The sequence below is a fragment of the Vanellus vanellus genome (assembly GCF_965231255.1).
Source record: "Vanellus vanellus genome assembly, chromosome: 4".
Classification (NCBI taxonomy): Eukaryota; Metazoa; Chordata; class Aves; order Charadriiformes; family Charadriidae; genus Vanellus; species Vanellus vanellus.
In genome coordinates this window covers 3,684,838-3,712,139 of record NC_138909.1, presented here as the reverse complement: position 1 = coordinate 3,712,139, position 27,302 = coordinate 3,684,838, and the positions used below count along the sequence as shown (strand labels likewise).

The 27,302-nt window shown below is 51.2% G+C and overlaps 2 protein-coding genes across 3 annotated transcripts; both read right to left on the bottom strand.

Moving 5' to 3' along the window:
* Window positions 1-3,975: 3,975 nt before the first annotated feature.
* Window positions 3,976-9,467, bottom strand: GSR (glutathione-disulfide reductase; the record flags this gene model as incomplete). Its single annotated transcript, XM_082482645.1, has 13 exons — window positions 3,976-4,246; window positions 4,425-4,558; window positions 4,759-4,890; window positions 4,970-5,081; window positions 5,649-5,810; window positions 6,001-6,087; window positions 6,838-6,937; window positions 7,042-7,096; window positions 7,228-7,375; window positions 7,552-7,621; window positions 7,970-8,058; window positions 8,297-8,323; window positions 9,339-9,467. The coding sequence occupies 13 exons, from the start codon at window positions 9,465-9,467 to the stop codon at window positions 4,097-4,099; spliced, it is 1,395 nt and encodes a 464-aa protein (XP_082338771.1). The 3' UTR covers window positions 3,976-4,096.
* A 106-nt stretch (window positions 9,468-9,573) lies between these two features.
* On the bottom strand, window positions 9,574-24,463 carry PPP2CB (protein phosphatase 2 catalytic subunit beta). 2 transcript variants are annotated; one of them, XM_082482782.1, is made up of 7 exons: window positions 24,219-24,463; window positions 15,334-15,543; window positions 14,914-15,087; window positions 13,913-14,002; window positions 12,281-12,442; window positions 11,293-11,411; window positions 9,574-10,337 (listed from the first exon to the last, which is right to left on the bottom strand). In XM_082482782.1, the coding sequence occupies exons 1-7, from the start codon at window positions 24,318-24,320 to the stop codon at window positions 10,265-10,267; spliced, it is 930 nt and encodes a 309-aa protein (XP_082338908.1). In that variant the 5' UTR covers window positions 24,321-24,463; the 3' UTR covers window positions 9,574-10,264. The 2 variants fall into 2 exon arrangements, with proteins under 2 accessions (XP_082338908.1, XP_082338909.1); XM_082482783.1 differs by lacking the exon at window positions 12,281-12,442.
* Between the last annotated feature and the right edge of the window lie 2,839 nt (window positions 24,464-27,302).

Sequence of the window (27,302 nt, the reverse complement as noted above, 5' to 3'; positions counted from 1 at the left end):
TTAATAGCACAGTAACGGAAAACAACAACAGCGGCACAAGGCCATACACAATACAGTGACACCCGGTGACCGGTTGCCCGTCCCGTCCCTGCCCCGGGCTGGGATGTTCCCGTGCCCGGCGGGGCCCGTCCGCGCCCCCCCGGCCGGTGCCAACCTCCCCCCGGCCCCGGAGGGCGGCGCGTTCCCGGCGCCGTTCCCGAACTGACCCCGGGCCCGGCCGCTGCCTGGCAAAAGGGCGCTCCGTTCCGCCGCACCGCACTGCTCGGCAGCCCCGCGCCGCCCCGCCGAGCCGCTTCCGCCCCCCCCCCCCCGGCAGCGCTCGGGCTGTTCCGGAGCCCCCGCAGCCGCTGTCCCGGCCGGGAACGCGGCACTCGCTCTCAGCTGCGCGCCCTGAACCCGCCCCGGAGCCCCACACCCGCTTCCCAGGACCCGCGGGGGGTCGGGGCCGGACTGGGACTACGGCCCGCCAGGTTCCGTGTCCTGCCAGGAGAACCGGGCCCCGCACCGTGCACGCACCTCCTCTTCTGCCGCCAGAGCAGCGCCCGCCGGGAGTGAGCGGTGGGGCGGGACGTGGGGACGGAGCTCCGTGTGCACCAACCACAGGCTCGGGCTCGCTGTCTCCGCAATAAACTGCGCCAATGAGCCGGTTTCCAAGCCCAGAACACCCGTGACTGAGTGTCTGTTTCTGAGCCCCAAAACGCAGGACCTGGTCGCTCATTCCAAGCCTTTAAACGGCCCACGTGAGCCTCGTTTCACACTCCGCAAACACATGACTTGGTCTCCCTGTCAGCTACACCCAAAATTGCCTGAACGATCCCCCTTTTTAGCCCCCAAATTGGCCCAGTGAGCCTGGGTGAGTCTCCGTGAGAAGGCGCCCGGCTCAGCCTCGCCCCAGCCCCCCGTTTCTCACCGCAAACCCCAGGATTTGTCCTCACTTCTCCTGCAATCGCATGAACCGGGGGTTTGCCCACCCCTTCGAGTCCGTCCAAGTCTGGAAATCGCAGGACTTGGTCTCAGTTTCAGACCCCACCAGCCCCTCAAACCCGCCCATTCCGCTTGTTTTCGAGGCCAACAAATGCAGGGATTGGGCTCTGTTTTCCAGCCCCGAAAACACAGGACTTAAGGTTGTTGGTTTTTGTTTGGGTTTTTTTTTTTTTTTGAGCCACTGGGTGAGCTTTCAAGTCCCCAAACTGCAGGATTTAGTTTTTGAGCAACTGAGTGTTTTCCAGTTCACAAGCCACATGACTTTTAATCACTTCTTAAGCCCTGAAAAAACCCAGACTTTTTGGGTTTTAGCCTGCGTGCCTGGGTTTGACCACGGGGACTCAGTTTGTGTCCCCGAGCCCCCGGCTGAGCCCGGCCTCGAGCTGCGACCCCCCCGGCGCTGTCCCCGCACCCCAAACCCTGGGGGTGACTCTCCCTCCGCAGCCCCCGAGCTCCGTCTCCATCTCACCAGCCCAGGGCCTGCTGCCGGAGAAACCCCGCCTGGGCCTGGGCCCCGAACCCCGCCGGTGCCGCTCCGAGCCCCAGAACCAGCCCGGACCCGGGGCTCACGGCCCCCGCACCCACCGCTCAGCTCCAGCACCGGCCCCGGCTCTCCACTCCCCGCAGCCCCCAGCCGAAACCCGACCCAGCCCAGCCCCGCCCGCGTACCTCACCTGAGGTGAGAGGCGGGAAGGAAGATGGCGGCCGATCCTCCCCGGCCCCGCCCCGCGCAGGCGCACTCCGTCCCTCGCAGGCGCACTCCGCCCCGCGCAGGCGCTGTGGGGCCCCGCCCACCTCGAGGGGGGGGCTCCTCAGGGGCGGGGCCTGCCGGTGAGGAAGGGCGTGGCCATGGTTGGGAAGGGGGCGTGGTCAGTGGGCAGGGCGGGGCTTGGACCCGATCCCGGTTCCTCCCCGTCGGGGTCGCGGTCTCTGGGGCTCGGGTTCCCGTTGCTTTTTTTTCCTCAATTTACCCCCAAAAACGGAGGCTTCTGTGGATGCTCGGCCCCTGCCTGCACCTGTGTGTTCCGGACTCTCTGCTTTTAGACACTTCGATAATTTCTCTGGCTGTGAAGTACAGGACAAATCCCACAAACACCTTCAGACGTGCCTTAAAACAAAGTGACTGGGGAAAAAAAAAGCATAAAATAAGATACTGACAAAATGCCATTAATGTATATTGACTGAGAGGGTAAAGCCACTGTCCTGGTTTGAGGGAAAACAGAACCAATTTTCTGTTCAGCAATTTTACTTTTCTCTTAAGCCTCTGCTCACTAACTGAACTCTGAAATTAATGGCGTGTTTTTCCGACAGAATCCGCTTCCAGAGCGACCAGACCTATGTTTATAGTTGATGCTAAGGAATGGTTTGCAGAGATGCTCCTGCTTACATTTATTGGTGTAACACCCGAGGGCAGCTCACTCTGATGTTTGCCCTGTTGGCAGTTTGGAAGCGGAAAAGCCCAGAGAGGTCCCACCTGCGGGGAGGAGGGGACAGGACAGGTGACCCAAAACTGACCAACCGGGTATTCCATCCCATCTGCCTCATGCTCAGCATAAAAGCTGAGGGATCAAAGGGTCAGCTCTCTTTCTTCAATGGCCAACCAAGGAGGGCTCTGTCTGTTCATCGGCCTTTGATCCCCATCCTGAATCCAGATCTGGAATCCAGCTCCTGTCCTCGCGGAGTCCAGTCTGCGACTTCCCCAGTGCCAGCCGGTGACGTGATCATCAGCTCGATACAGTTTTGTATATATATATATTTATTTATTTTCTTATTAATATTATTATGTTTTATTTTTATTATTTTATTATTAATATTTCATTAAAGTAGTTTAGGGCTTTTTTTCAGTTCATAAGTCTTTCTCTCTCTCATTCCTCTCTCACTTGGGAGAGAATTTACAGAGCATCTGTCATTCATTTTCGTGGCTAGCCCAGCCCAAACCATGGCAGTCACCGTGATTCAAATGGAACAACTCACTTTGCGTTATCTCCAGCCAAGTCCTCTAAAGTGCCCGAGCATCGGCTGGGACAAGCTCAGAGGAAATCTTATGTGCTTCACTCAGTAATAATACATGCAAATCACTTTTCTTTCAAAGACTAACATAGATAACTGGCGATACCAGCAATATTTGGCCTTTTGCTTGTACTTGAGTCTCTAGGAGTCCCATATACTCTTTAAATACGTGATGTTAGGGTTAGGAGGATTTTTCTGCCTGCTACGGTTGTTCTGGCTGGGATGGAGACATCCCAGCAAAGCCTGGAGTTGCACACCGGGGGCTGAGCACCAACCTCTCCTTCCTTGGGCCACTCACCTCCTCCTTAGGTTTCAGGGAGTTTTTGACCTTGGAGATAACTTTGATTTCATGCAAACTATTTATTCCTAGCAAAAGCAAAGCAGAAGCCAGCAGTTCCTCAGCCAACGCTGTGCCCCAGCTCTCCTGGCCAGCTTCACCCTCATCCACTTCAAGCTGCCTCAAGCTTTCAGAACTTGGGAGCAGCAGCCATGAAGAGCAGAGAGCGACGAGGCAGTGGAGAGGATCTGGAAGCCCCTGGGATGCAGCAGGGTCAGGCCAGCAGCTCCCCCATGATGCTACATCCAACGGCAATGCTGATGGATCCATGTCCTACAGAGATGCTGATGGATCCACATCCAACAGCGATGCTGATGGACCCATGTCCTACAGCAATACTGGTGGATCCATGTCCAACAGTGATGCTGGTGGATCCGTGTCCAACAGCGATGCTGCTGCACCCCTCCATGAGCCCACAGTGGAGGACAGAGCCCACCCAGGATGCTCCAGCCCCATGAGTACCCCAAGCACCCAGCCATCCTACCCTGCTCTGCTGCTCCCCGCACAGTCCCGGTGCCAGGGATGATAGAGGAGGACCCTGGCCACTGGCAGCCTTCCCCCAGACAGCCCCATGGGATTGTGCCACCACCCTCCACAGCTGGGCACAGCAAGAAACAGGCACCATAAAGCAGAGACTTGCCAGCATCACTGTATTTATTTTCCACTCCAAAGCCACACGGATGCACATTAAGGCAGTTTTTAAGACATATAAAACACTTTCCCCAGCTGCAGCTGCCATCCCTGGGGCGGCCGGCACCCACCACCTCAGCGCATCGTCACCAGCTCTTCGGCAGATGTGGGGTGAATGGCGACGGTGTTGTCCAGGTCAGCTTTGGTGGCCCCCATCTTGATGGCCACGGCAAAGCCCTGCAGCATTTCGTCGCAGCCCAGCCCTTGCATGTGCAATCCCACCACCTTTGGGGAAGAAGCGAGAAGAGGGATGGGACCAATCCAGGCTGAAATCCAGGCTTGGTGCTGGGAACTGGATTGCAGCCCAAGACCCGGTCCAAGCAGGGGACAAGAGGACAGCCGGCCATGCTCCTTGCCACCCCTCTGCAGCACCCAGCTGTCCCCCCTGGTCCCCTCCATATACCTTCTCCTCCTTGCCAGCACACACCAGCTTCATGACACACTTAACCTTCCTCTGGGTGACGGCGTGGTATAAGGGGGTGAAGGACGTGCTGTAGATCTTCACGTTCTCCCTCCCGTGCGTGGCCACGGCTTCGTCTGCAGCAGAAGACACGGCACGTAGGTGAAGGGGACACACCGTGTACCCACAGTGTTTATAAAGAGGGAGTCAAAGCCCATTTGGCGAGCCTCAGACCGCTCGCCGGAGATCCGATCGTTTCCTCAAGCATCAAACCAGCAGCTCTGAGCCACAGCGTCCCCAGCCTCTTTGTTTCCCCCCGCGCCCTGTCCGTCCCCACCTTCGGTGAGACCCACGGTGCCGATGGGTGGGTGGCTGAAGACGACGGTGGGGATGTTGTGGTAGTCCAGCCGGGATTCCTGCTTGTCCTCGAAGAGCCTGTGGGCCAGCTTTCTGCCAGCCGCGATGGCCACTGCGGGGAGGGACAGGGAGCCTGAGCTGCGGCACGGCGTGGCACCGAGGGGCTGGGGAGGGGGGCACGGCCGCTGTACCTGGGGTGAGGAGGGCTCTGCCGCAGACGTCCCCGACGGCATAGATCCCTCTCCTGGTGGTGTTCTGGTACTCATCCACCACCACATGGCCCTTGGCGTCCACCTGCACCCCCTGCCGTGGTAAATGGCAGCCACCTTAGCACGTGCCCCAGCAGTGATGGGACAAGTGATACGCATGGGGGACCTGTGCCGGTGGCTGCCATATTCCCAGCAGGGGGGCAGGGCATGGTGGAAACACTGTCCTACAGCAGGCTCTGGAGACCCATGGGACCCCTGAAGACCCATGGGACCTATGGGACCCCCAGAGACCTGTGGGAACCCTGGAGACCTGTAGGAATTCCAGAGACCTGTGGGACTCCCAGAGATGTATGGCACCCCCCAAGAACTGTAGGAACTCTGGAGACCTGTGACACCCCTGGAGACCCATGGGACCCCCAGAGACCCATGGGACTCCTGGAGACCTGCGGCACCCCTGGAGACCTGTATGAGCTCCAGAGACCTGTGGGACCCCTGCAGACCCATGGGAGGCCGGAGACCTGTGGGACCCCCAGAGACCTATGGCACCCCTGGAGACCTGTAGGAACTCTGGAGACCCACGGGGCCCCTGGAGACCTGTGGGATCCCCAGAGCCCTGTGGGCACCCTTGCACCAGCACGGAAGGGCCGTGCTGCCATCTCACCACTTTGTCCAGGCACAGCTCCTCGGTGTTGGGCTCCCGCCCCACGGCCCACAGCAGGCAGTCCACGTCCCGGATCACTCCTTCCGTCGGCTTGCGGCCGGGCACCGAGGAGGTCACCGTCACATCCAGCAGCCCACAAGGGGACTTGGTGACCGTCTTGACCTGTGGGGAACAACAGGAGCCGCGGGGGAAGAAGGTGCCAACAGCTTTTGCCTTGCAATGGGTGACAGCGTCCACGCTCCAGGACCAGGGATGCTGCCAAAGCTGTGGTCCAGCAAGCGGCTCCCAAAATGCCAGATTTCCCCCGGCCCTGCCTCTCCAGGAGGGATGGGGCTGCTCCGCACGCCCGTACCTGCGTGTGCTTCCAGACGTCCACCCCGGTGTTCTCCAGTTCCTGGGTGCAGTTTGAGCTGATCATGGAGTCGAAGGTCCTCAGGACCTGGGCAGGGACACACCAGCCCCATCAGATGAGGGTCTGCAGGTGAAGGCACTGCCTGGCAGCCGCCTCCACCGGCATTTCCCCGTGCCCCATCCAGGCCCAGAGAGGTTTGGGCTACTTCTCGTTAATGATAAAGTTCTCCTCTGTTTGTTTTTCCTTTAATTTTTTTTTTTTTCTCAAGTCACAACTTGAAATAAAGCTTAAGGAAACGGGTGCGGTGGCACGCACGGCTGCAGAAATGCCAGGCACGACGGACTGGTGCTGCCGAAACGCGCCTGGCAGCACGCCCACGCTCTCCTCACCCTGTCTGCCACCCCCACCACCAGCCCCTCCTTACACCCATTGGCCTAATGCCACCGGCCCTCTGTGTCACCATTTCCACCCTCCTGCGCTGACTTGGACCCTCCTTTACAGGTTTGCGGGAGCCGACCACCGGAAAACCCTGGTGGGTTGGGATGGGGCTGCTGGGCGGGAATCACAGAATCCCAGACTGGTCAGGGTTGGAAGGGACCTCTGGAGCTCCCCCAGTCCCACCCCCCGCCAGAGCAGGGTCACCTCCAGCAGTGGCACAGGACACGTCCAGGCGGGTTTGGAATGGCTCCGGAGTGGGAGACTCCCCCACCTCTCTGGGCAGCCTGTGCCAGTGCTCTGCCGCCCACACAGGAGAGAAGTTCCTCCTCGTGTTAAGATGGAACTTCCTATGCTCAAGTTTGTGCCCGAAGCGTGGCTGGGGACAGCCGGTGGCACTACCTGGTCCTGGCGGATGAGCAGGGCTGATTTGGAGCCCAGCGTGGAGAGGATCCCTGCGATTTCCACCGCGATGTAGCCGGCGCCGACGATAACGCTGCGCCTGCGGAGAAGGGACGATGCGGTGTGCCGACGATCCGAGCTGCCGGCGGTGACGGCTGCGGTGGTGGTGGTGGTGGGGTAGTGGTGGGGTGAGCCCCGTTTTACCTGGGCAGCTCCTCCAGGTCAAAGAAGCCGTCGCTGGTTATCCCCAAGCTGGCACCTGCAAAAGCAGAGCCCCTTTCGCAACCCCTCGCCAGCCCCGCTCCCCACCTCCCCAAAACCCGCTTGGCATCGGCAGCCCCTCTCTCCAGGCAGCCCCCCACCTTCCCGGGGGAATTTCGTCAGGCTCACCGGGAATTTCGCTGTCGGAAGGGACGGCCGGGCGCCCGCCCGTGGCTATAAGGATGTGAGGAGCCGTGTATTTTTTCCCGTCCACTTCGACGGTAGGCTGAGGGTCAGCGGTGAACTTGCCGTAGCCCCGGATGACATCGATGTGAGCCTTTTCGGGGGGGGAGTAATTAAGGTGATGAACAGCGGGAGGAGGTGCGAGAGCCAGCTAATGGAGCCAGGGCTTCCGCAGTTAGAGAGGACACCCATTAAGGCTGGAAAAGTGTCCAAAAACCCACAGAGCCCACTTCCCCCCCGCCACGGCTCACGGGAAAAGAGCTTCCTCACCTTCTTGACGTTATTCTCATAGATCTCGTTCAGGCGCCTCACGTAAGCGTCGCGCTTCTCTTTAATCGTTCTGGAACAGAGCGGGGGCTTAATGTCACGATCCTGCAGAGCTCAGCACAAAACACTTCAATCCCTGCGGCACGTGGCACCCGCGCCACAAAATAAAACGGCCCCGAGTTACCCAGCCTTCCCCACCGACACGAGGGGTTTTTTTTCGGCTGCCTTCCCACCATCCCGCTTTTCCAGAGTCCCTTCCCACAGCCGGTTTCCCCTCTTCCTTTTGGAAGGGAATCCCAGTGGTGTAACCAACTCAGCACCCACCCCCGGGAAGCCTCAAAGCGTGGAGGGAACCCTTTGGGGTGGACAACCCGCGGCCGCACCGGGAGACGCTCGTTCCCAACCGGCTCTCCGTACTTACCTCCAGTTGAACTTGACACCAGGCGTTTCGAAGCCGTAGTCGGCGTGATCGTGGATGAACTCCGCGTGGACCGCCGCGTTCCACATCACCTGCCCCGCGCAAACCGCCAGTCAGCTCAGGTTAAAAAAAAAAAGCCAAAACCCTGCCGCGCTTCCCGACACCTCGTCTCTGCCCAGCGCAGCCCACGGGTATACGGGGCTGAGCGTTCCGCTGCATCTCGATGGCTCAATACGCCCTGAGCCCCAGCACCTCCCTGCGATTCGGCACCCATCCACCCACGCCAGACCCAACCCACGGCTGAGGCGCCGGTGACAAAATCGCCCTTACCTTCTTTGGCACGCACCCAACATTGACCTAGAGGGAGGGGGGAAGAAAAAAAGAGCAACTCTCAGTGTTCAGGCTTAAGTTTTTCAAAGGTAACGCTCTAGGAGAGCATCCCGGGTCGGGCCGGTACCGAATCCCGGTGCTTCACCCAGGAAAATAATGGATTAGAGGTTTCTGGTGAAAGAGGGCTGTAACCACCCCTGGTGCCTCAAGGTTTTGCGGTTTGCCCGTTTCCCTTCACTTCCTTGAAGGAGAACACGGAAGGCGCATGCGACACAAATACAAGGGGGTTTGGGTTTTTTTTCCATTGATAATTTCAGAGAGATTTACTGGGAGGGAGGGTGTTTGCCGTCCCTTTCCTGCACTTCTGGTCCCAGTATGGCAACTCTTTCAGGGGCACGCGCTTAAAAACATAAAACCGGAGCCCGTCCCTGGCTTGTTTGAGGAACACATTTCATTTTTTTCTGCTTGTCACCGGCTCGCCATGCCCGCTAGTAACTGTCGTAACCGAGTCGGTGGTTGCGCTGTGCAGACCCGGCACTCGGCCCTGAAAACAGCCAAAAAAACCCCTACCCAACACCCTCCCAGGGGAAAAAGGGGATTTGGGACCTGTCCCGCTCCCACGCAGCGTGACAACGTTTTTGCGGACGGGATGGCAGCTCCTGCCCTCCTGCTTCCCAGAGGACCGGGGTCAGCCCTGGGGGGGGGGAACGGGAACCAGCCCCGGGAGGAGCAAGACCAGCAAGGAGGAACCAGGGCAAGCGGGACCAGCCCCAATGGGACTGGGGCCAGCAAGGAAGCACAGGGATGAGCCCCGGGGGGGAACCAGGGCCAGCCAGGGGAGCCCCGGGAATGAGCCCCGGGGGGAGTGGGACCAGCCCCGGGGGGACCGGGGCCAGCCAGGGGGAACTGGAACGAGCCCAAGTGGGACTGGGGCCAGCCAGAGGGAACCGGGATGAGCCCCGGGGGGAACCGGAACCAGCCCCGGGGGGGACCAACTCGTCGTCCCCATTCCCCCCCGCCCGGGATCCCCCCCGGGACTCACGCATGTGCCCCCGAGGCGGCGCGGCTCCACCAAAGCGACTCGGGCCCCCAGTTCGGCCGCCCGTCGGGCCCCCGCCAACCCCCCCGATCCGCCGCCCAGCACCAGCAGCTCGTAAGCAGCCGCCGCCATCTCCCCGGGCTCGGTAAGGCCCCGCCGTTCCGCTCCGCCCCCGGTCCGCCCCGTTCCCGGTCCGCCCCCCGGTCCATCCCCGCCCGGCTCAGCACAGCACCAGGGGTTTGGGGTGACAATGGCAAGTTTATTGGATCAGGTACAGCCAGGAGGATTGCAAGCAATTTCCAAGGACAAATATACAGAGGGGAGAGGGAAAAATAACTAAAAAAAAAAAAAAAAAAAAAAGGGGGGGGGGGGGAAGGCGGCAGGAATCAACACAGAACAGGAATTGAGCTAAAAAGGGAACACTTTTAATCCGTGTTATGACAACGTACTCCCAAGCAGGAATTACTTCCTTTCTCCAGTTAAGTCAGTCGGTCTTTCAATAAAATAAAAGAGTGGTGGCAGTGGTGGTGGGAAGGGGGCAGGAGTTAGTGTGCATTTCCCTCGAAAATAAACTCTTAATTCATGCCGGTTAAAACACTACAACTGAAAATTTACAAAGAAGCATCAAAGGAGATGGAAGTGTGACTAAGAGTTACCCCTTCCTCTCTGAACAGTCCAGAAGAAAAACAAGGACTACAGATACAGCAGGCAAACTGACTGTTGGACTGATGGGTATAGGATATATATAGTGTTGTTAAGGAATTCAGTCTCAAGTTGTGCTAAACGCTCTTCGTCCTCTGTATGGCACATTTTGGTCCATGATGGGGATTTGAAAGTTGAGACGAACCCCGGTTTCTTACAGAAACATGTAAATATTGTTGCTCTTTAAAATGCCAGGTGTACTTCCTTCTACAAAGGTTGGGAGAGGTTTATAGGAAGTAGTCTGGGGTACGACGGGTAACATGAGGCTCTCCACGACGAGGTGCTGGGTCAAACTGGAGGCTGCAGGCAAGAAAAAGGGATCATTTTCTCTCCTCCACAAGGTATTTTCCACAATAAATACCAGACTCGCTCTCCTGCTGCTATTGCTTTACCCATCCCAGCTGCTTCCACATAATACGTTCCCGGTCCCAAAACAAGCATCCGTGGGAGTTAAAACTCATCAGCTGGTGGAAATGCTGCTTAGGGAGCAAACGCAAAGCCAGCAGTCAGCACTTCAGCAGCCCATCGCTACTTTCACGCCAGCTCAGCTAAATGCAAAAATTCAGACTCTCTCACCCACAGAATCGCAGGCTCAATGATCAGGGTTGGAAGGGACTTCTGGAGATCATCTAGTCCAACCCCCCTGCCAGAGCAGGGTCACCTACGGCGTCCAGGTGGGTTTTGAATATCTCCAGACCTCCACAACCTCTCTGGGCAGCCTGTGCCCGTGCTCTGCCACCCTCAAAGGAAAGAAGTTCCTCCTATGTTCAAGTTTGTGCCCGTTACTTCTTGTCCTATCACTGGGCACCACTGAAAAAAGACTGTTCCCACCCCCCTGGCACCCTCCCTTTAAGTATTTATAAGCACTGATAAGATTCCCCCTCAGTCTTCTTTCTTCTAGACTAAAAAGACTCAAGTCCCTCAGCCTTTCAAAGCCTAGAGCTACTAAAATTAAAAATAAATACACAAACCAATCTGCCTTTACTCTCTCCATCAAGCTTGGGCAATAAGAGGGATGAAGAAAATGCAGAAGCTCCAACTCTCCAGAAGCAGGAAAAGGAGCTAATGCAGTACCCAAGAGAAGCTTTTAAGAGCTTAACTCACTACTTATTTTTAAATATTCTTGCAGGTAGAGCACACAATGTTCATTCCAGAGCGATCTGAGTTGGCTTTTCACAAAAGAACCCCTTTGGAAAGGATCAGACATTCCTCACAATGGTTAGGAAGCGAGAAGAGCCCGAGCCAGATTACTCACAAGGAATATTTTAAAGTGTCATCTAGTTCCATGATAGCAGCCTGGTTCCCACAACGGTAACAGTAATTGGGCGCACTGAAAATGGTAACCACATTTCGGTCATGGCACCAATTATAACCCTGCCAGAAAAAGAGGAAAGAGAAAAAAAAAAAAAAGTCTCTGTTAAACCTCAAACCTCAGCTCGTCTGGAGTTCCTCTTAAGGCCTGAAGCAATCCAAGGCATTTGTGAAACTGTAGACTTCTCGGAAGTATTTCCAACTGACTTAGTTTCATTTTAAAAGTAGTACTCTACCGCAAGAATGAGCGGTAGTTACCCAGCAAAAGCCGCTTCAACTGCTCTACAGAGAGATCAGACATTCGTCACTCTTGTGTTTATCCATTCTGTATACAATCTGTACCACCAAGAAACCTCGAGATTTTTTAGCTACACCTTCAGCTTTCATCCACCACAAAACGAGACTTTGCCTGCTGGATGCGACCGACTTCTGACACACAGCACTACTTAAGGGATCCATCTGAACTAGATATTTTAAAATACATCCGCCCCATTGACCCACCTGGCATTTTTCCAGCGAGACATACAAGAATAGCCCATCAACAGCCAAAATTATGGCTTAATCCCCGTCACATCTGACTGCCGAGTATTACAGGACAGTCTGTTTAATGCAGCAGCAGCCTAAGTAGAGCAGTCAGCACATAAGGAGATTATTACTTCCACAAATGGGGTGTGACAGTGTCCCTTTGGCAATTTACTTGGAGAGGGGGGGTAAAAAAAAGGGTAGAACATTCCCTTTCCCTTTCCCCAGGTCAAAGCACATCATTTTATGTTGCTGGTTGTTTTCACGTGGTTAAAGTCCCTCTTTTGGTATTTACCTGTGTAACATTTAGGTGTGTGATTATGTAAACCCCTCAGCAAAAGACCTCACTGGGGAGACAAGAATTGGCACCTATTTTTTGTTAGCCCCATCTAGCAGAGCGTTTGCCCTACCTCCATGACAAGTTGGTGAGCGCGGGAGACCAGTGTGAGCCCATTGGCATGGTTAAATGTTTCGGAAATATCTTGCCCAAACGTGTAGCCAGCACCACGTGGAGATATACCCCAGCCACCACGATCATCCGGATCCGACCATAACAGATCACACATAGGACCCTTGAAAAAGATTAAGTGTTCTTTGTTAGATCACTAGCAGCATTGTTATAAAAAGATGCTTTTAAAAAAGATTTTATTTGCAGTAAAAAGACTGCCAGCATGTTCTTCTCTGCACCAGGCACATGAATTTATTTAACACATGTAGTAGCGGCTAGTTACTCACTGCATCCGCCAGCACCCTTCCCAAAGAAATGAATACACACACAGCTGACTGAGAAAGGAGCCCATGTAACCACAAAACTTTTCCCATCTCCTCTTCCAGACACACCGTTTACCATTTCACTTCAACTAGTCAGAGAGACAGAGACATGGAGAGCAGAACCACATTCTTACTCCGGACTCTCACAGTATAACGAAAAAGGCCACGTGCGAAGGTATGCACGTCCAAGCAGACACAATGGGTTCTCTGGTGCCGGCCAAGTTCAATAAATTAAAGAAAGGGAAACGACCCGTAGGAGGCTATGAACGAATCGTTCCAGAGATTGATCTTAAGCCTTCAGCAGCCCTTCTGGCAGAGTACAAATCATTTAATTTCCTCTCCTAAACAGTCTATTGTTGGACTTGACATATTCAAAAATATCCTGGTGTACATCTTCTAACACAAATGAAGCTCAGCGGCTTTTCTTGCTGAAGACACTCTAGTACTTATCCAAACCTGCTGCCGTTTCCTACCCACCGATCTGAGCTCTGCAGCAGGGATCACACTGACTACATGTGGAAGTCCTCAGGACAGCCAGGTTTCAGCTCGCAGATATGTGGCACAGGAACAGGAAAACCCCAGAGCAACAGTATAATCATTATACCTAACTACCGGCCGATGTCCCACCAGGTACCCCCCAATTCTGGGAGTAATTTACAAAGCTTATTTCAGATTTTTGGAAGGCCTGGGCAGACCTTGCTGCATTGTTCTTGCTGTTATACCAAAGATGCTGTAGGACAAACAGTTCATTTTAATCAGGGAACCCTCAAGTCTGTTTGTAAGCCCAAACCACTCCACCGCAGAAGAGCCAAGTGCTACCCTGGAAGCTCAGAAGGTGGTTTCCTCAGTCCTGATCTCAGGCCCCCAGAAAGGGATGAAAAAGATGAAACACCACAGAAGAAAGGATTGACTAGGGAGGAAGGATGGTGACACAACATGGCTTCACACAGTGGATGGCTGTTCACAAGCAAGTCTGCGATGAGGCTGAAGGTAGTAAACACATTCCCGTCCAAATAATATTATTTGAGTCAACGTGACAGTCAAAATTTCCTGTGATTGTGTGAAAAACAGCTGTGAAAACCCCAGAGCTCAAAGCCATAGTGACTTGTGTGTGTTGCCCAAATATATGTTCGTATGTTCTAGCTCTTAGAAGGCAATAATCCACTGTGCAACCATGTGTCTCGCTGTTTAAATGGACTTTGATGTGATGCTACATTCACATTTTCTACCAACAGCTGTCTAAGTTTATGATGCATTTCCATTCCTGTTACCTCGTGTGGAACTTCCTGCAGGCGGTCCAGAGCCCTGATATGATCCAGTGTATCTATGGATGGAGAGAGGCCACCGTGGAGACAGAATATCTGTTCCGGAAAAGAAGAAGGAAAAAAAAAAAAAAAAAAAAAGAGACAAATCCATTCAGTGCATATTGTTATGGGAAGACCGATCTCAGAAATAGCTGGGTTTTACCCTGTTATCATTCTTTTACAATTACAGCCATCTCACCCTTGCAGCAGAGAAACCAAATTTAATTCCTGCAGAAGGAAACAAAACTAAAAGGCTGCACCTTGCATACAGAGATGAGAGCAACAGCAAAGACACCATGCCTTCCATTTTAATATCTTTCCTCATGGCCACAACAACTCACACCTAATGTATCACGAGGGGATCCCTGGTTGTTGAGCAGTCATTTAAAACAAGCCATACATGCAACCCTGCTATCCCTTCAGCAGCAGAATCAAAAGCCTTCCCGCAGCATCAACTTGTATCAAAACCTCACTAAATTCTCCCCCAAATCCACAGTAAGGACATGGGCTTTAAAAAAATTTGGATCATAATTTAAGGGAGCTTAGCTTGTTTGAGACTGCTCATGTAGAGGTCAGACAATACAGTCTGCGTAACTCTAGGAAATTATGCTTACAAGTATCTAAAGGGTGGGTTGAAGGAGGATGGAGCCAGGCTCTTTTCAATGGTTCCAAGTGACAGGACGAGGGGTAATGGGCACAAGTTGGAACACAGGAAGTTCCGTTCAAATACGCGGAAACACTTCTTTATGGTGAGGGTGACGGAGCACTGGAACAGGCTGCCCAGGGAGGTTGTGGAGTCCCCTTCTCTGGAGATTTTCAAGACCCGCCTGGATGCAGTCCTGAGTAATGTGCTCTGGGCAATCCTGCTTTAGCAGGGGAGTTGGACTAGATGATCTCTAGAGGTCCCTTCCAACTCTGAAAATCCCATCATTCTGTGAAATGGAGCGTTTTCCTTATCTAAGGCTTACCTGGCCATCTACTAGAGCTGTAAGTGGAAGATAATCAAACAGATCTGTGAAATACTTCCAGACGTTGGCGTTGCCATACTTTCGCAGACATTCGTCATAAAAACCATACACTTGTGTAATTTGTCTGCTTTCATGATTGCCCCTCAGTATTGTAATGCGTTCCGGGTAACGCACCTATTGACAAAGAAAACTCTTCTTTAACACAAGAAGCATACCATCAATATGGAGAGAAATACTAACAGAATATTTCAAACAGCAGTCCGGCATTCAGCTCTCTTATAGAACATCATGTGTCCATTAACACATTTTTTACATGGCTCAAGCCAACAGTGGTGTCAACGGGAGAAGTTATTCTTTCAAAACTCCCCAAAAGAGTGGTTTTGCCCAAGGCTGCTGGAAAAAAAAGCTGTCAAACTGTACCTTCAACGCTACTAGAAGAGTCACTGTTTCCACCGAGTAATAGCCTCTGTCCACGTAGTCTCCCATAAACAGGTAATTTGTGTCCGGCGATTTCCCACCGATTCTAAAGAGTTCCATAAGGTCGTGGAATTGACCGTGGACATCCCCACAGACGGTGACGGGGCAACGTACCTCTTGCACATTTGATTCTTTCGTAAGAATTTCTTTAGCCTAGCAAGAAAAACACATTTAAGACAAAAAGGTAGGAAGCTCCTCCATAAGCAGATGCAGACATTATTCCACTGCATTTGCACAGGAAACCTGATTTCACTCCAGTAGCTCATGCTGACCACTGGAAAAACAGTTTGTTGGGTAAGCAAAGGCAAAGTGCATTTTACAAATCCCTGTGCGCAAAACAAGTAGGTTTGATACTGTGACGCCAGGTCATAAAGATCTTATTGTACCACCAGCACTGACAAACAAATTAAAAGAAGTAACTAAACAAGTTAATTCCCAGCCTCCCCTGAAATGAAGCAGCGTGAACGTCAAGACTTGCCCTGGATATATATACGGCTTCCATCGCTGTTGGGATTCACCCATGAATCCTGCGCTTCTTCCAAACATTTCTCAAGTGCAGACAAGACGAAGCACTATTCCAGTAAGCCTCATTAGCACAACTGATTTTGACAGATTTCTCCCTTCACCTGTTCAACACAGCACAGGTCTCTGTCTCAGCTATGTGAACTACAGCCGCCCTCTAATCTGACTGCCAAAGTCAAGTGCTATTCAGTTTCAAGATACCTAGAAGCTTTTACCTCAAGAACCACAGCTGTCCCCTCAGTATTGAAGGCCATCCCGTGTCCTGTCAGCAAGAGTTCAGTGCAAAACGCATATGAACAGAGATTAGTCAATGCTCTAGCCGTCTGCTATAAGGGTAGAAATACCAGAGGAGACAGTGCTTGCCACTCAGGTGACTATTATGGTTTTTTGAACAAACTGATTTGCAACAGCACACATAAAGCTATATATTGATATTTACACTAGGTAGGAAAATCATGATCTCCTAGACTTCTGACAGAAGCCATCTGACTTGCAATGATGTGGCCGTGAGGCAAGATATTGCAATGATGTACCTACACACAGACTCCCTCCTGCCACATTTTAGTCTGACTCCCATCTCAGTTGCTCAATGGATTGCTCTCAATCCCACGCAGCCATGTGGAACCATTCGTGTTGCCACCTTCTCTGGCAACACAGCAGCAGGCTGGAACAACCCTTCTGCCAGCACTGACAGCCACTACTCACTGCCTTCCTCCTCTGGGATGCCTCAGGCTTCCCCCCGGCACTGCACACCCATAAACCTCAAGAGCTCTCCCAAAACTGGGATTTCGCAGCAGCGGGTCTGTGCCATGGAAACAGCACTATGAACAGTGGGTTCGTTCCATATCGACAAAGCTGGCTCATCGTGTGATTGCTGAGCAGAGATGATGTTAAGGAAGACTGCACATGACAAAGCGGCTCATCTGGCAGAAACACTGGGCAACCACCACGGCACCAGATGAGCAGAGCCATGTTACTCTGCCAAAAAATAATGAACGTGGGCACCAGCGCCAGGGGTTGACAGGGCTGCCCCAGCTCTCCAGAGGTACTGCACTTTCAGACTGTGTTGTGGTGAGTACGAGATGACTGGAGCCGTACGTCAGGAAAGGGAACCTTCTCTGCACGTTCCCAGGACTCATGGGAACTAGCAAATCCATTTCCCTTGCAGAGGGGCAGATTTCTTCTTGCTTAAGCCACCGAGAACAAACTTCACTTTACTAACCTGGCACATAACATCACTGCATATGCAAGAGGCACTTCTCTCGCCCAGGGCACTTTTTGCCTGCCAGATTTCCAATCCTCTTCCAAGCACAACAGTTTAACAGCTTCTAAAGGCAGGTCACATACAACTGGAAAAGCAAAGTCAGAGGCAATTTAAACACACGGAGGCACAAACAGCTTCCCTGGCCATACCCAGCTGGCAACAAAATGACCACAGATGGAGGGATGGCATCCCTGGGTTTAGTCATCTCTTCCTCTGCTAATTACAGTCATGTAATGTAGCCTATCTGCATTACCTTATTATCGTTATCAAATATCATGTTTGTTTTGCTGCCTCCAGCTCATCAACTGATGCAGATCAGCGCTCCAGGCACATCTGAGGCACAGAGAACACCCACAGATAGGCTCGGTGCGATCTGGACACAAGGGATGAAAGATCACCAGTGCTGAACAGTCACCAGCAGGCGATGATCTGGCTACTCACCACCAAGTCCCTTAACTTGGGATGATGCAGCTCCCACCTGCTGCTACCAGGCAGAAGCTGCTTATCGAGGACACCCTCAGTGGGCTCTCCAAGGACGCCTGTGTTCACATTCAAATGTTAGTTGCCTTGCCTCTTTTAGGGAAAGCGTGTATTTGGAAAAGAGCAACAAAAAATCCAGGTAGGCACATGCTTGGACGGCATCCAGCGCGCCCCTTGCACGGTACATAACGCAAGGGATGTGACCCTGATCCTCAAAGACACGTCCTGCATGTGGGCTCGATGACATGGGGTCTACCTAGCAGTTCTAAACTGACTGGAAAATGCTGAACATGTTGCATCTTTGAGTGCAACAGCAGTACTCAAATTCTGTTCAAGTATCTTTAAAAGCAACTACAGCACCTTTTGAGAGCTTCTGCCCTCTGGGAGACAAATACATAACACAATCACAAAACAGCTGCTCAGTGTGTTCTGACTCGCACAAAGCAACAGACAGGGCTTTGTTGTAAGCTGGAGCTAACTTAACCACAAAAGGTGCGAGGTATTTTCTGCCTTTTTGTGTCACGCATATTGCTCCCTTCCCAGATGTGTAAGAAGAAATACACTTACTTCAAGTCTCTGGGGGAAAAAAGCAGGATACTGTACAGATACCATACATACTTTCCAGTGTCTCAACCACATCATCACTCTCCACCTCTCTGATCTGCCCAGAAAACCCATGCACCCATCCTGAGAATATGGACAGGTAAAGCATCACAGGCAACAGAGAAGAGCTCCTTTTACACAGTAATAGGACAAACATACATTAAGGGCATCCTAGGAAGGCGGGCCAGCCTGAGTCCTGAAATTTTGGTACTAGGAGAATCTAGAAGTTTCTCCTGATGAGAAAGGAGGAGCTAGCAGCTGAAGAGTAGCAGCTTCTTAAGCTGCCTACCAGCTGTTACTGTGTAGCCTACTTTAGCTTATTCTGTAGACAAACATACATGCACACGAATAGATTAAGTCTGTCATTTTAACACTGCAGACCTGGTTGAAATCAGGCTTGGGAGCTAAGCTCGGCTGGCCACAGAAGTTTGCCCTCACATGACTTTCTAATGTCGAGCAAGACCTTTAACATCTTAAGCATCATTAAAAACACCCCAGAAAAGCAGTAACTAACCAGTGCACGCTGCTTGCATGTTTCACTGGGCAGAGCTAAGGCTAAAGTCAAATGACTTGAAATAACAAAAGCACCATTACAAAACAAGGATAAAAAACTGCGATGCAAGTAAGCTGTCTTGCAGTATCATAATTTACTTACTTAAGAAGGCTGTTAACTATGTAATATAATAACAATAACTATGACTTAAATTCATATTTTAGCTACCTTTGTTTTAGCAAATGGTGACTAATGTTATCAGCTTCCTAAGAATGTGCCCCAATGGTTTTGGATGAAAACCATATCCAGGTCAGAATAAAAAGCAGCAGCTTTCAGGTATTTTTATTAAATAAACATCCATTAAGCACAATAATTACAATGTCTGTGCTCAAAATTACTCTGAAGAGTAGACTTTTTGTTGGCTGTGACCTTGGCCATCATCTCAACTTCCCTCACTTTCCCAGTTTCAGATTCTGTAGATCACCTTTGTAGACTGGGACACAAGCTTGTTTGCTGTCCGGTCCTCAATCCGCATGGAGGGAGCCTGGAGAATGCATGTCCCAATGATTTACTCTGTTGTCCTCGCAAGAGGAAACTGAGCAGTCTCAGGGCTTGAACACAACGCATTAATATGTCGCTCTGAAACCTGAGATGCTACACTAGCTTTGAGACTACCGTCGGGATCATCAGGAGACTAATCCCTCTGTGAGAGACTTAACAATCAAATCCACATCAACTATTACGCTGTTCAGATTTGTCTAGGATAATTGTATAGGCTGATTCCATGGGTGAGGGTATTATGATCCGACCATGAGGCAGGCTTTCAGCACTGTGCTTTCTCTAGAGAAAACCAAAGACCCCAAGCACCTGCTTTGCAGAAAAGATCCTTTGAGAGCACATGAACTCAAGTCCTTCTGGAAGATTCATTTACTGCACCATGAGCTCAGTTTGACCCGTAGAAGCACTTACTTCAGGAATCGGAGAAGCCAGCCATGTAGTTTCTGATCAAAATTCAATTGAATCATCATTCTGTCAGCTGCAACAGACCAAACTACTATGTCAAGCGCGCCGAGGATATTAAAATCTGAAGGAGCTTGGCCTGAACAAGAACCAGCTGGATTCTCCCCAAATGAGAAGGAAGCCGGAGGGATGGAGCTGTCCTGCCCTTCAGCAACACGGCAGCAGAGGACACCCTGGAGCCTCAAGAGTGATAGGGACTGTCAAGGTGTACACGTGCTCCTAGAGGCACCTGGGCCAGCATACCCTGGGATGAACATCATCGCTGGAGAGCTGAGATATTCCTGGCCACGACTCAACACACCACTTGGAATTTCATGGTTTGAACAGCATCCAGGATGTTACTTGGCTCCATCACTCATACTAATTTCACCAATTAGTGCAGAAGACCTTGCTAAATCATTCTCCTAAAATTATTCTTAGGTGAAATGATCTCTGAGGGCAGAAGCATCATAGGTGCGTGCCAGTAACAGCAATACTCCCTACAGCATCAACTGACTCCTGCTGCTTGGTTTGAAGAATCAGTTTACAATTACCATTCAATAACCATACAAGAAATGCAAGTCTTCATTACTGATTAGAATCCTTCTCCTCCCACCACTTCACAACACAAAGCTCTCAAGCTGCTCACAGTAACGAGATTGAAACCCTTCTTACACATCCAAAGAACAAGGATAGAAAAAAGAGGCTACAAAGAGAGAGACGGTTATGGATGGCTGCTTGCCTGCATTTAATTTGAGACAGCCTTTTACTTGCCTTCTTTCATACCCCATTTCGTTACCTTGATGAAAACCCCTTTTCCTTGGGACAAGTAGGGTGGCTCTCAACTCCCTCACCTCCACCAGAATTCGTTTGCTGACCTGAGCTGAACTTTAAAACGTAAGTGTGCAGAGATTTCCATGTCCAAACTTGGGAGCGCTTCCTACTAAATGAATGCAACTTCCTCTTAGCCCGACTTTAGCCGTATCACAGTATCACAGTATGCTAGGGATTGGAAGGGACCTCAAAAGATCATCTAGTCCAATCCCCCTGTCGGAGCAGGAACACCTAGATGAGGTTGCACAGGAAGGCGTCCAGGCGAGTTTTGAATGTCTCCAGAGAAGGAGACTCCACAACCTCCCTGGGCAGCCTGTTCCAGTGCTCTGTCACCCTCACTGAGAAGAAGTTTCTTCTCAAATTTAAGTGGAACCTCTTGTGTTCCAGCTTGAATCCATTACCCCTTGTCCTATCATTGGTATGACATACAGGTTACAACCTGTGCAAGTTCAAAGGCAGTTCGATACAGCCAGCGCTACCCTGCTATCAGTACCCAAGTTAACAATTTCAAAGCTAGCACCAGCACAGAAAGCTGCCATGGCACCTGCGATGAAGTGCAGATGTAATCCAAGTCAGAACTCTACAGATTTTCATTACCTATTTAATGAGAGTGGAAAAAGGTCTTAACAACCTTCTGCCATAAAGACAGTCTAACACCATGATGATAAGAGATGTCGTACGAGATCCAAGACATCCAACGCACATTTCCCCAACATCCTGGAACACTTCTCGTGTCTACAAGCTCCAGCAGTGATCATAATTGTTTGTCCTTCTATTATCCTTTAAATGCCTGCATGATTTTAGCTAGATTTCATTTTAAAGACCAGCAGAACGGGAAACAAGTGTTCTCATGTTGTCCTGAGATGACATCTTGATTTCAACTGCATGAAGAATACAAGACTGATTAGCTGCCAAAACGATGTCGTAACTGGGCAGGTGAAGACAGAACGTTGATTTTCACATGTGCAAATTTCAAGAACTTTCAGAGTGGAGAATAATTTGGCATACCCTCATTAACACTAGCTATGCCCAATCTTTCTCTCATTACTGTCCATTATGCCAGCAATTAAAAACAAGAATGACCCACACAGGCAAGTCTGGGATTTGTTTCTTTGCACACCTTTTAATCGAATGGGTTAGGTTGGAAGGGAACTTAACGCTTATCCACCTCCAACCCCCCTGCCATGGACAGGGACACCTCCCACCAGCCCAGGTTGCTCAAAGCCCCGTCCAACCTGGCCTTGAACACCTCCAGGGAAGGGGCAGCCACAACTTCTCCAGGCAAAGCAAAAATTTTTATTTAACACCCCCCCCCCCCTTTTTTTTTTTTAAATTACTGATCTCTTCTACAAACTTAAACCTGAGGCAAGAGTTACTATTCTGGTTGGCCTCTTAGAAATTAGTCACACAAAAGGAAGTGCTAAGAAGTGAAACAAGGTTGGTAAGGGTTTCTCCAAATATTATCTCAAGGCAACAAACTAAACTAGCTTTCTGGCAGGGCTGCTTCACACCAAAAACAAGCCTGCACACCCAAAAGTTTTTGTAAACTCCTTTCCATTACCAGCTGGGTGACACAACCACTCCCCAAAAACTTAAGAATCAGCCAAGTTAGAGCATCGCAGAGTATTTACTTCATACCCAAATCATTTTGATCAATTACCAGCACCCTTGAAGAACAAGGTGCTGTGACAGATGACATTCGTTTCACGCCATGCACCACAGGCTCAGGGTTCCTACTTGTCATCTGGATGACAAACACCCTCTCACCTCCAGCTGCAATGTGGTGCACTGAGCTGCCACTCTCCCTATTTACTGTGCGAGTCTTGATGTACAGCCTCAATCTGCTGGCATTATCCTCCAGTTTCTCAAAACACAGCAGCCACAGCTCCTTAATTAACAACGCAGCCGGAGAAGGGGGGAAATGATTTTCTGTAACAGCTTGCTAGTTAGAACAGCAGTTCCCAAACAGCAATGCTTGGAGCAGGGCACAGATCACACTAATAAGTTCTTTCAGGCTTATTAGCTGGGCCTCACGCAGGAGGCAGCACAGCCACAAGGAGCTCTTATGCACTCTTCAAGATATATCTACTCTTCAAGCCACTGGTGTTGCTCCCTGATGCATCACCAGCCCTTCTCACCACACTCCCTCGGAACTGATGGAGCTCTGGGGAAAGGGTCATTAAAAAATGGACAGTCCCAGCATAGGATAAAAAAAAAGGGAAAGGAGGAAAGAAAACAGAGGCTGGGTGGGGGCTAGCTAGATGTCAGGACCACTGGTGAAAGAATTTGCTAGGAAGCCAGGGCCTGGAGTCCTGCATAGTGTCTGCCTGTGGCAATCAAATAAATAGCTCCTACCTTTCCGATGAGCACCCCTGGCACGTTACAAGGCTGTAATGCACCCCCTCTCTACTGTTCAGATCTTATCACTGTGGTAGTCTACCAAGGATCTGACAGAAGGAAACAGCTGTGTCTTTTGAAGTTGGGACTGAGATGTTTAGTCACTGGGCAAAATGTGCTGCCATGAACAGGCATCAGAAAACTTGTTCCACTTCTGAGAGAAACGTGCGACACACAGAGATAATAACGTGACAACACCAAGTTCACCACCAGCCATACGATGCTAAAGGGGACGCTGAACTAACTGCTCTACCCTCTGAGCCTGATAATTATCAGTCCATCCAGGAAAGGAAGCTGAGAGCTTCTCTGGACCACCTGACATGCAGCAATGGTCATCGAGATAAAAGGCAAACAGAAAGAGTAATCTTTGATACTACATTTGTTACCACTTCAATTCTTTAACTGTCGCATCTTGCCAAGTCCCAAGAAAACCCTAACGTAGTCATAGATTGCAGTATTGAGGAAGTGTTCACACAGAGGTATTTAATTTCTCAGACAAAAAATCCAACACAAGTCTAAAGATCTGTCTCCTACTGGAAAAATAAAAAGGCTCTTGACAGTCTACGCTAAACAAGTCCAAAAACGAATTTGCCAAAGGACTGTCCAAACCACAGTCCGAAATAGCAAACCATCTTCTTTATCCAACCGTTTCTCATTCTATTTTAGTCTCCCCCAGCAGCCTGTAAGCCTCTGTTTGGGTCAGCACTGCAGCTTATCTCTTATCCCCTTCTGCTTTCCTAGATTACACATCAGATGTCAGAGGGTTTCCTCATTGATTTAGGACTGACTTTTTCGCATGTGGCTACTATGCATTACAAGAAGTCAGAACAGATTCCTCCCTACACACACCACCCCCGAGTCCCTTCCCCAGCAACGCAGATGAGCCCAAAGCCAAAAGGTAAAAAAAGCGTATTATTGAGGGCAGTTCGGCGTGAAAAAAAAATCCTATAACCGTGGCGTTTCTGACGGCAGGAACACACCGCCACTGCACAGAGAATTCCCAACCTCCGATACGCTACAGGCAACATCACGGCCTCACAGCGAGGGAAGCGAAGAGAACCAAACCGCCGTTCCCCCTCGCGGTGTCCCCCACGCTGCCATTTTCGGCCCGCTTTGCCCGCAGTCCCCCCTCCCCCCGCCCCCAGCAGCGGGGCTGAGGCACCGCCAGCCCCAACCCCTCACCCGCTCCCACCACCGGGCCCTGGAATACGAGTGGCGACCCCCCCCCCACCTCACCTTCTCGCAGAGGCTGCGGACCTGGCTCTCGCTCAGCTGCCGGCACTCGTTCAGCTGCTCGATCCACTGATCCAGCTCCTTGGCGAAACCCTTCTCCTCCATGGCGGCCTGGAGCCGGGGCCGGGGCCGGGGCCGGGCAGGGCAGAGCCCCCGCCGCTCTCGGGGCCCGCGATGCCCCGGGCCCGCTGAAAATGCCGGCGGCGCAACAACCGGCAGGCGAGAGGCCTGCTCCGCTCCGCGTAATGGCGGGGCAAACCCCCCACCCTCGTCCCCTCCCCGCCTCTCCTCCCCTCAGCGCCCCGCTCCTGCGCACTTCCGGTCACACCCACCCCGCGTGACACGCGCGCACTTCCGGGCCCCGCCTACCCCCTCCTCCCTCAGGCCCCCGCCCCTCGCCATAACGGTCACCGCCTCCTGTGAGAAGACCGCCGCCGCTGTTGGAGGGGGGATGGTGGCTCTGCTGCGCCTGGAGTGTCCCGGGGAGGGTTCCCCCCGCGGGCCACGCTCCCTCCGTTCTCTGCAGGAACAAGAGGACAGAGTGGACACATAAAGAGGGATCGATGCCGGCCCCAACCCTTTTAGTATCTTCGTAAGTGATCCGGAGCAAGCGCACCCCGACGAAGTTTGCACCAAACGGAGCGGGGAGGTGGACGTTTCGGAAGGGAGAGCCACCCTGCGGGAGGACCTGGATAGAGGGGGCTAACGAGAGCCTTGCGAAGTTCATCAAGAACAAATGTAAAGTCTTGCACTGGGGAAAACGTAGTCCAGGAGTTGGAGTTACGAAGGTGATCGGGGGAATGGAGCGCCTCTTTGCTGAGGACAGGCTGGGAGCCCTGGGGCTGTTTAGCCTGGAGAGGAGAAGACTGAGAGGGGATCTCGGTGCTTATCGATATCTAAAGGGCAGGTGTCAAGAGGATGGGGACAGACTCTTCTCAGTGGCGCCCAGCGACAGGACAAGGGGCGATGGGCACAAACTGGAACACAGGAAATTCCATCTCAACATGAGGAAAAACTTCTTTCCTTTGAGGGTGACAGAGCACTGGCACAGGCTGCCCAGAGAGGCTGTGGAGTCTCCTTCTCTGGAGACATTCCAAACCCACGTGGATGCATTCCTGTGCAACTGCTGTAGGTGAACCTGCTTTGGCAGAGGGGTTGGACCAGATGATCTCCAGAAGTCTCTTCCAACCCCTACCATTCTGTGATTCTGTGAGTGCAGCACAGGCTGGGATCTACCCGGCTGGAGAGCAGCTCTGTGGAAAGGGACCTGGGGGTCCTTGTGGACAACAAGCTAAATACGAGCGAATAGTGTGCTGCAACAGCAAAGCAAGCCAACAGGATGCTGGGTTGCACCAACAAAGGCATCACCAGCAGAGATAAAGAAGTCATTATCCCACTCTACTCATGTAGAGTATTATGTAATAATACCTGTCTTTCTTCAATCATTTTGGTAAATATGTACTATTAATTCACTTATATTCCTTTGAAATTTTGGTGACTGATATTGGGAGACTGCCCTATTTATTGGCTAGCTCTGGTAAGCATTAAACCACCTTATGCATGTTACAATATTCATATGCTTCATTTTATACAAAGGCAATTGAAAATGGAGTGGACATACCATGACATAAAAAAACACAGCACGTTAATAATTAACATAAATATTAACAATAAAAATTAACATACTTGCTTACGGTCTGGTGCTCAATTCATCTGTCAGCCCTAAATTGCAACTGACTTGCAAGCGTTTCTATCTACTGCAGCATACCCAGCTCTTCATTTGATCTTCTGCAAGTTTTGACTTGCTTTACTGTCTCCTCTATACTGGAATGTAATAGTAATGTGTCGTGATAATGATGTAATACTCTGGTTATTATATTGCTAAGGTCTGGAGCACTGGGTATGCTCGAGTTCTAAGTGCCTGGCCCAGGCAGCGAGGACTGGGATTTTAGGAGATCACTGGTAGGAAACTTTCCCAGGATTTTTAGCAGAGTAAGAGAAGTGAGGTGTTTTTTTTTTTTTTTTCATGTCAAATGGAAAAGCTGAGGATTGCTGAGCATCTATTCAGGCTGTGCAGATGTTCTTCTACCAGGAACGCCAAAGCCGGTCACTGTTTCCCTAATCCCCGCTGGGTAAAGCAGCTGGACTTACGGACTTCACCCTGAGGTGAAGGAGAAAATTAAAGGGTTCAAAACATCACATCCCTGAAGCGAAGTTTCCAACTGAAAATCCATGTAGCGAAATAAAAGGGAGCAATATATACATATATAAGCCAGTCTGGTAGCTGCTCTTAAAGATTGCCCATCGTTTGCCAATTCAGTACCCAGGAAAGATGCCTGCCAGGAACCGTTCGCGTACACCTGGATGTGTTATTTGCTCATTTGTTTCCAGTAGATTATTTTTAAACAAATTGCCTGTATTTGTGGCACTGCAGCAGGGAACTTGATGGCCCTGGGATAAGGTGAAACGTCCACTGTGGCGGTGGACAATAAATCTTTCCGCCCAAGAGCTTCCCAAGGACAGCACACGCCATGTGCCTTCAAGAGCATAAGGGAGACCGACACCTGCCGTAAAAATCATCCCGTGGTTTGTTCAAAATGACCAAAAAACGTGTGTCCTGGGTCTCGGGAGGTTATGATGCAGTGCTAAAACAAAACGCTGAGTGGCTTTTATTTATGTCTTTCAAATTTTTAAGGTTTCCTCCTTATTTAATATGAGGAAACAAAATGAGAAAGAAGGCCATGTGTTAACGTGGAAGTCTCACATCACTCCTGCTGGGAGAAATACCTCGTACCCCGAGGCTTGCAGCAAAATCAGAGAACAGCATTAACTAGCTGTTAGGAAGCTGGTTAAGCTAGTTAGTTACCTACTTGCTAACTAATAATTTTATTATTATTCTAAGTTTTAGATTGGAAACAACTATCCGCTAACTACTTGCCAACCCCTTTCTATTGCTGGCCCATGTGCCCCCAACCACCCCCGTGCCCCACATCGGGGCACCCCATACCCTGCACCCTCACCCCGTGTCCACACACAGCAGAGCCTGCCGCCCCCCAATTTGAGGCTAAAAGGTGACAAAGGAGCAGT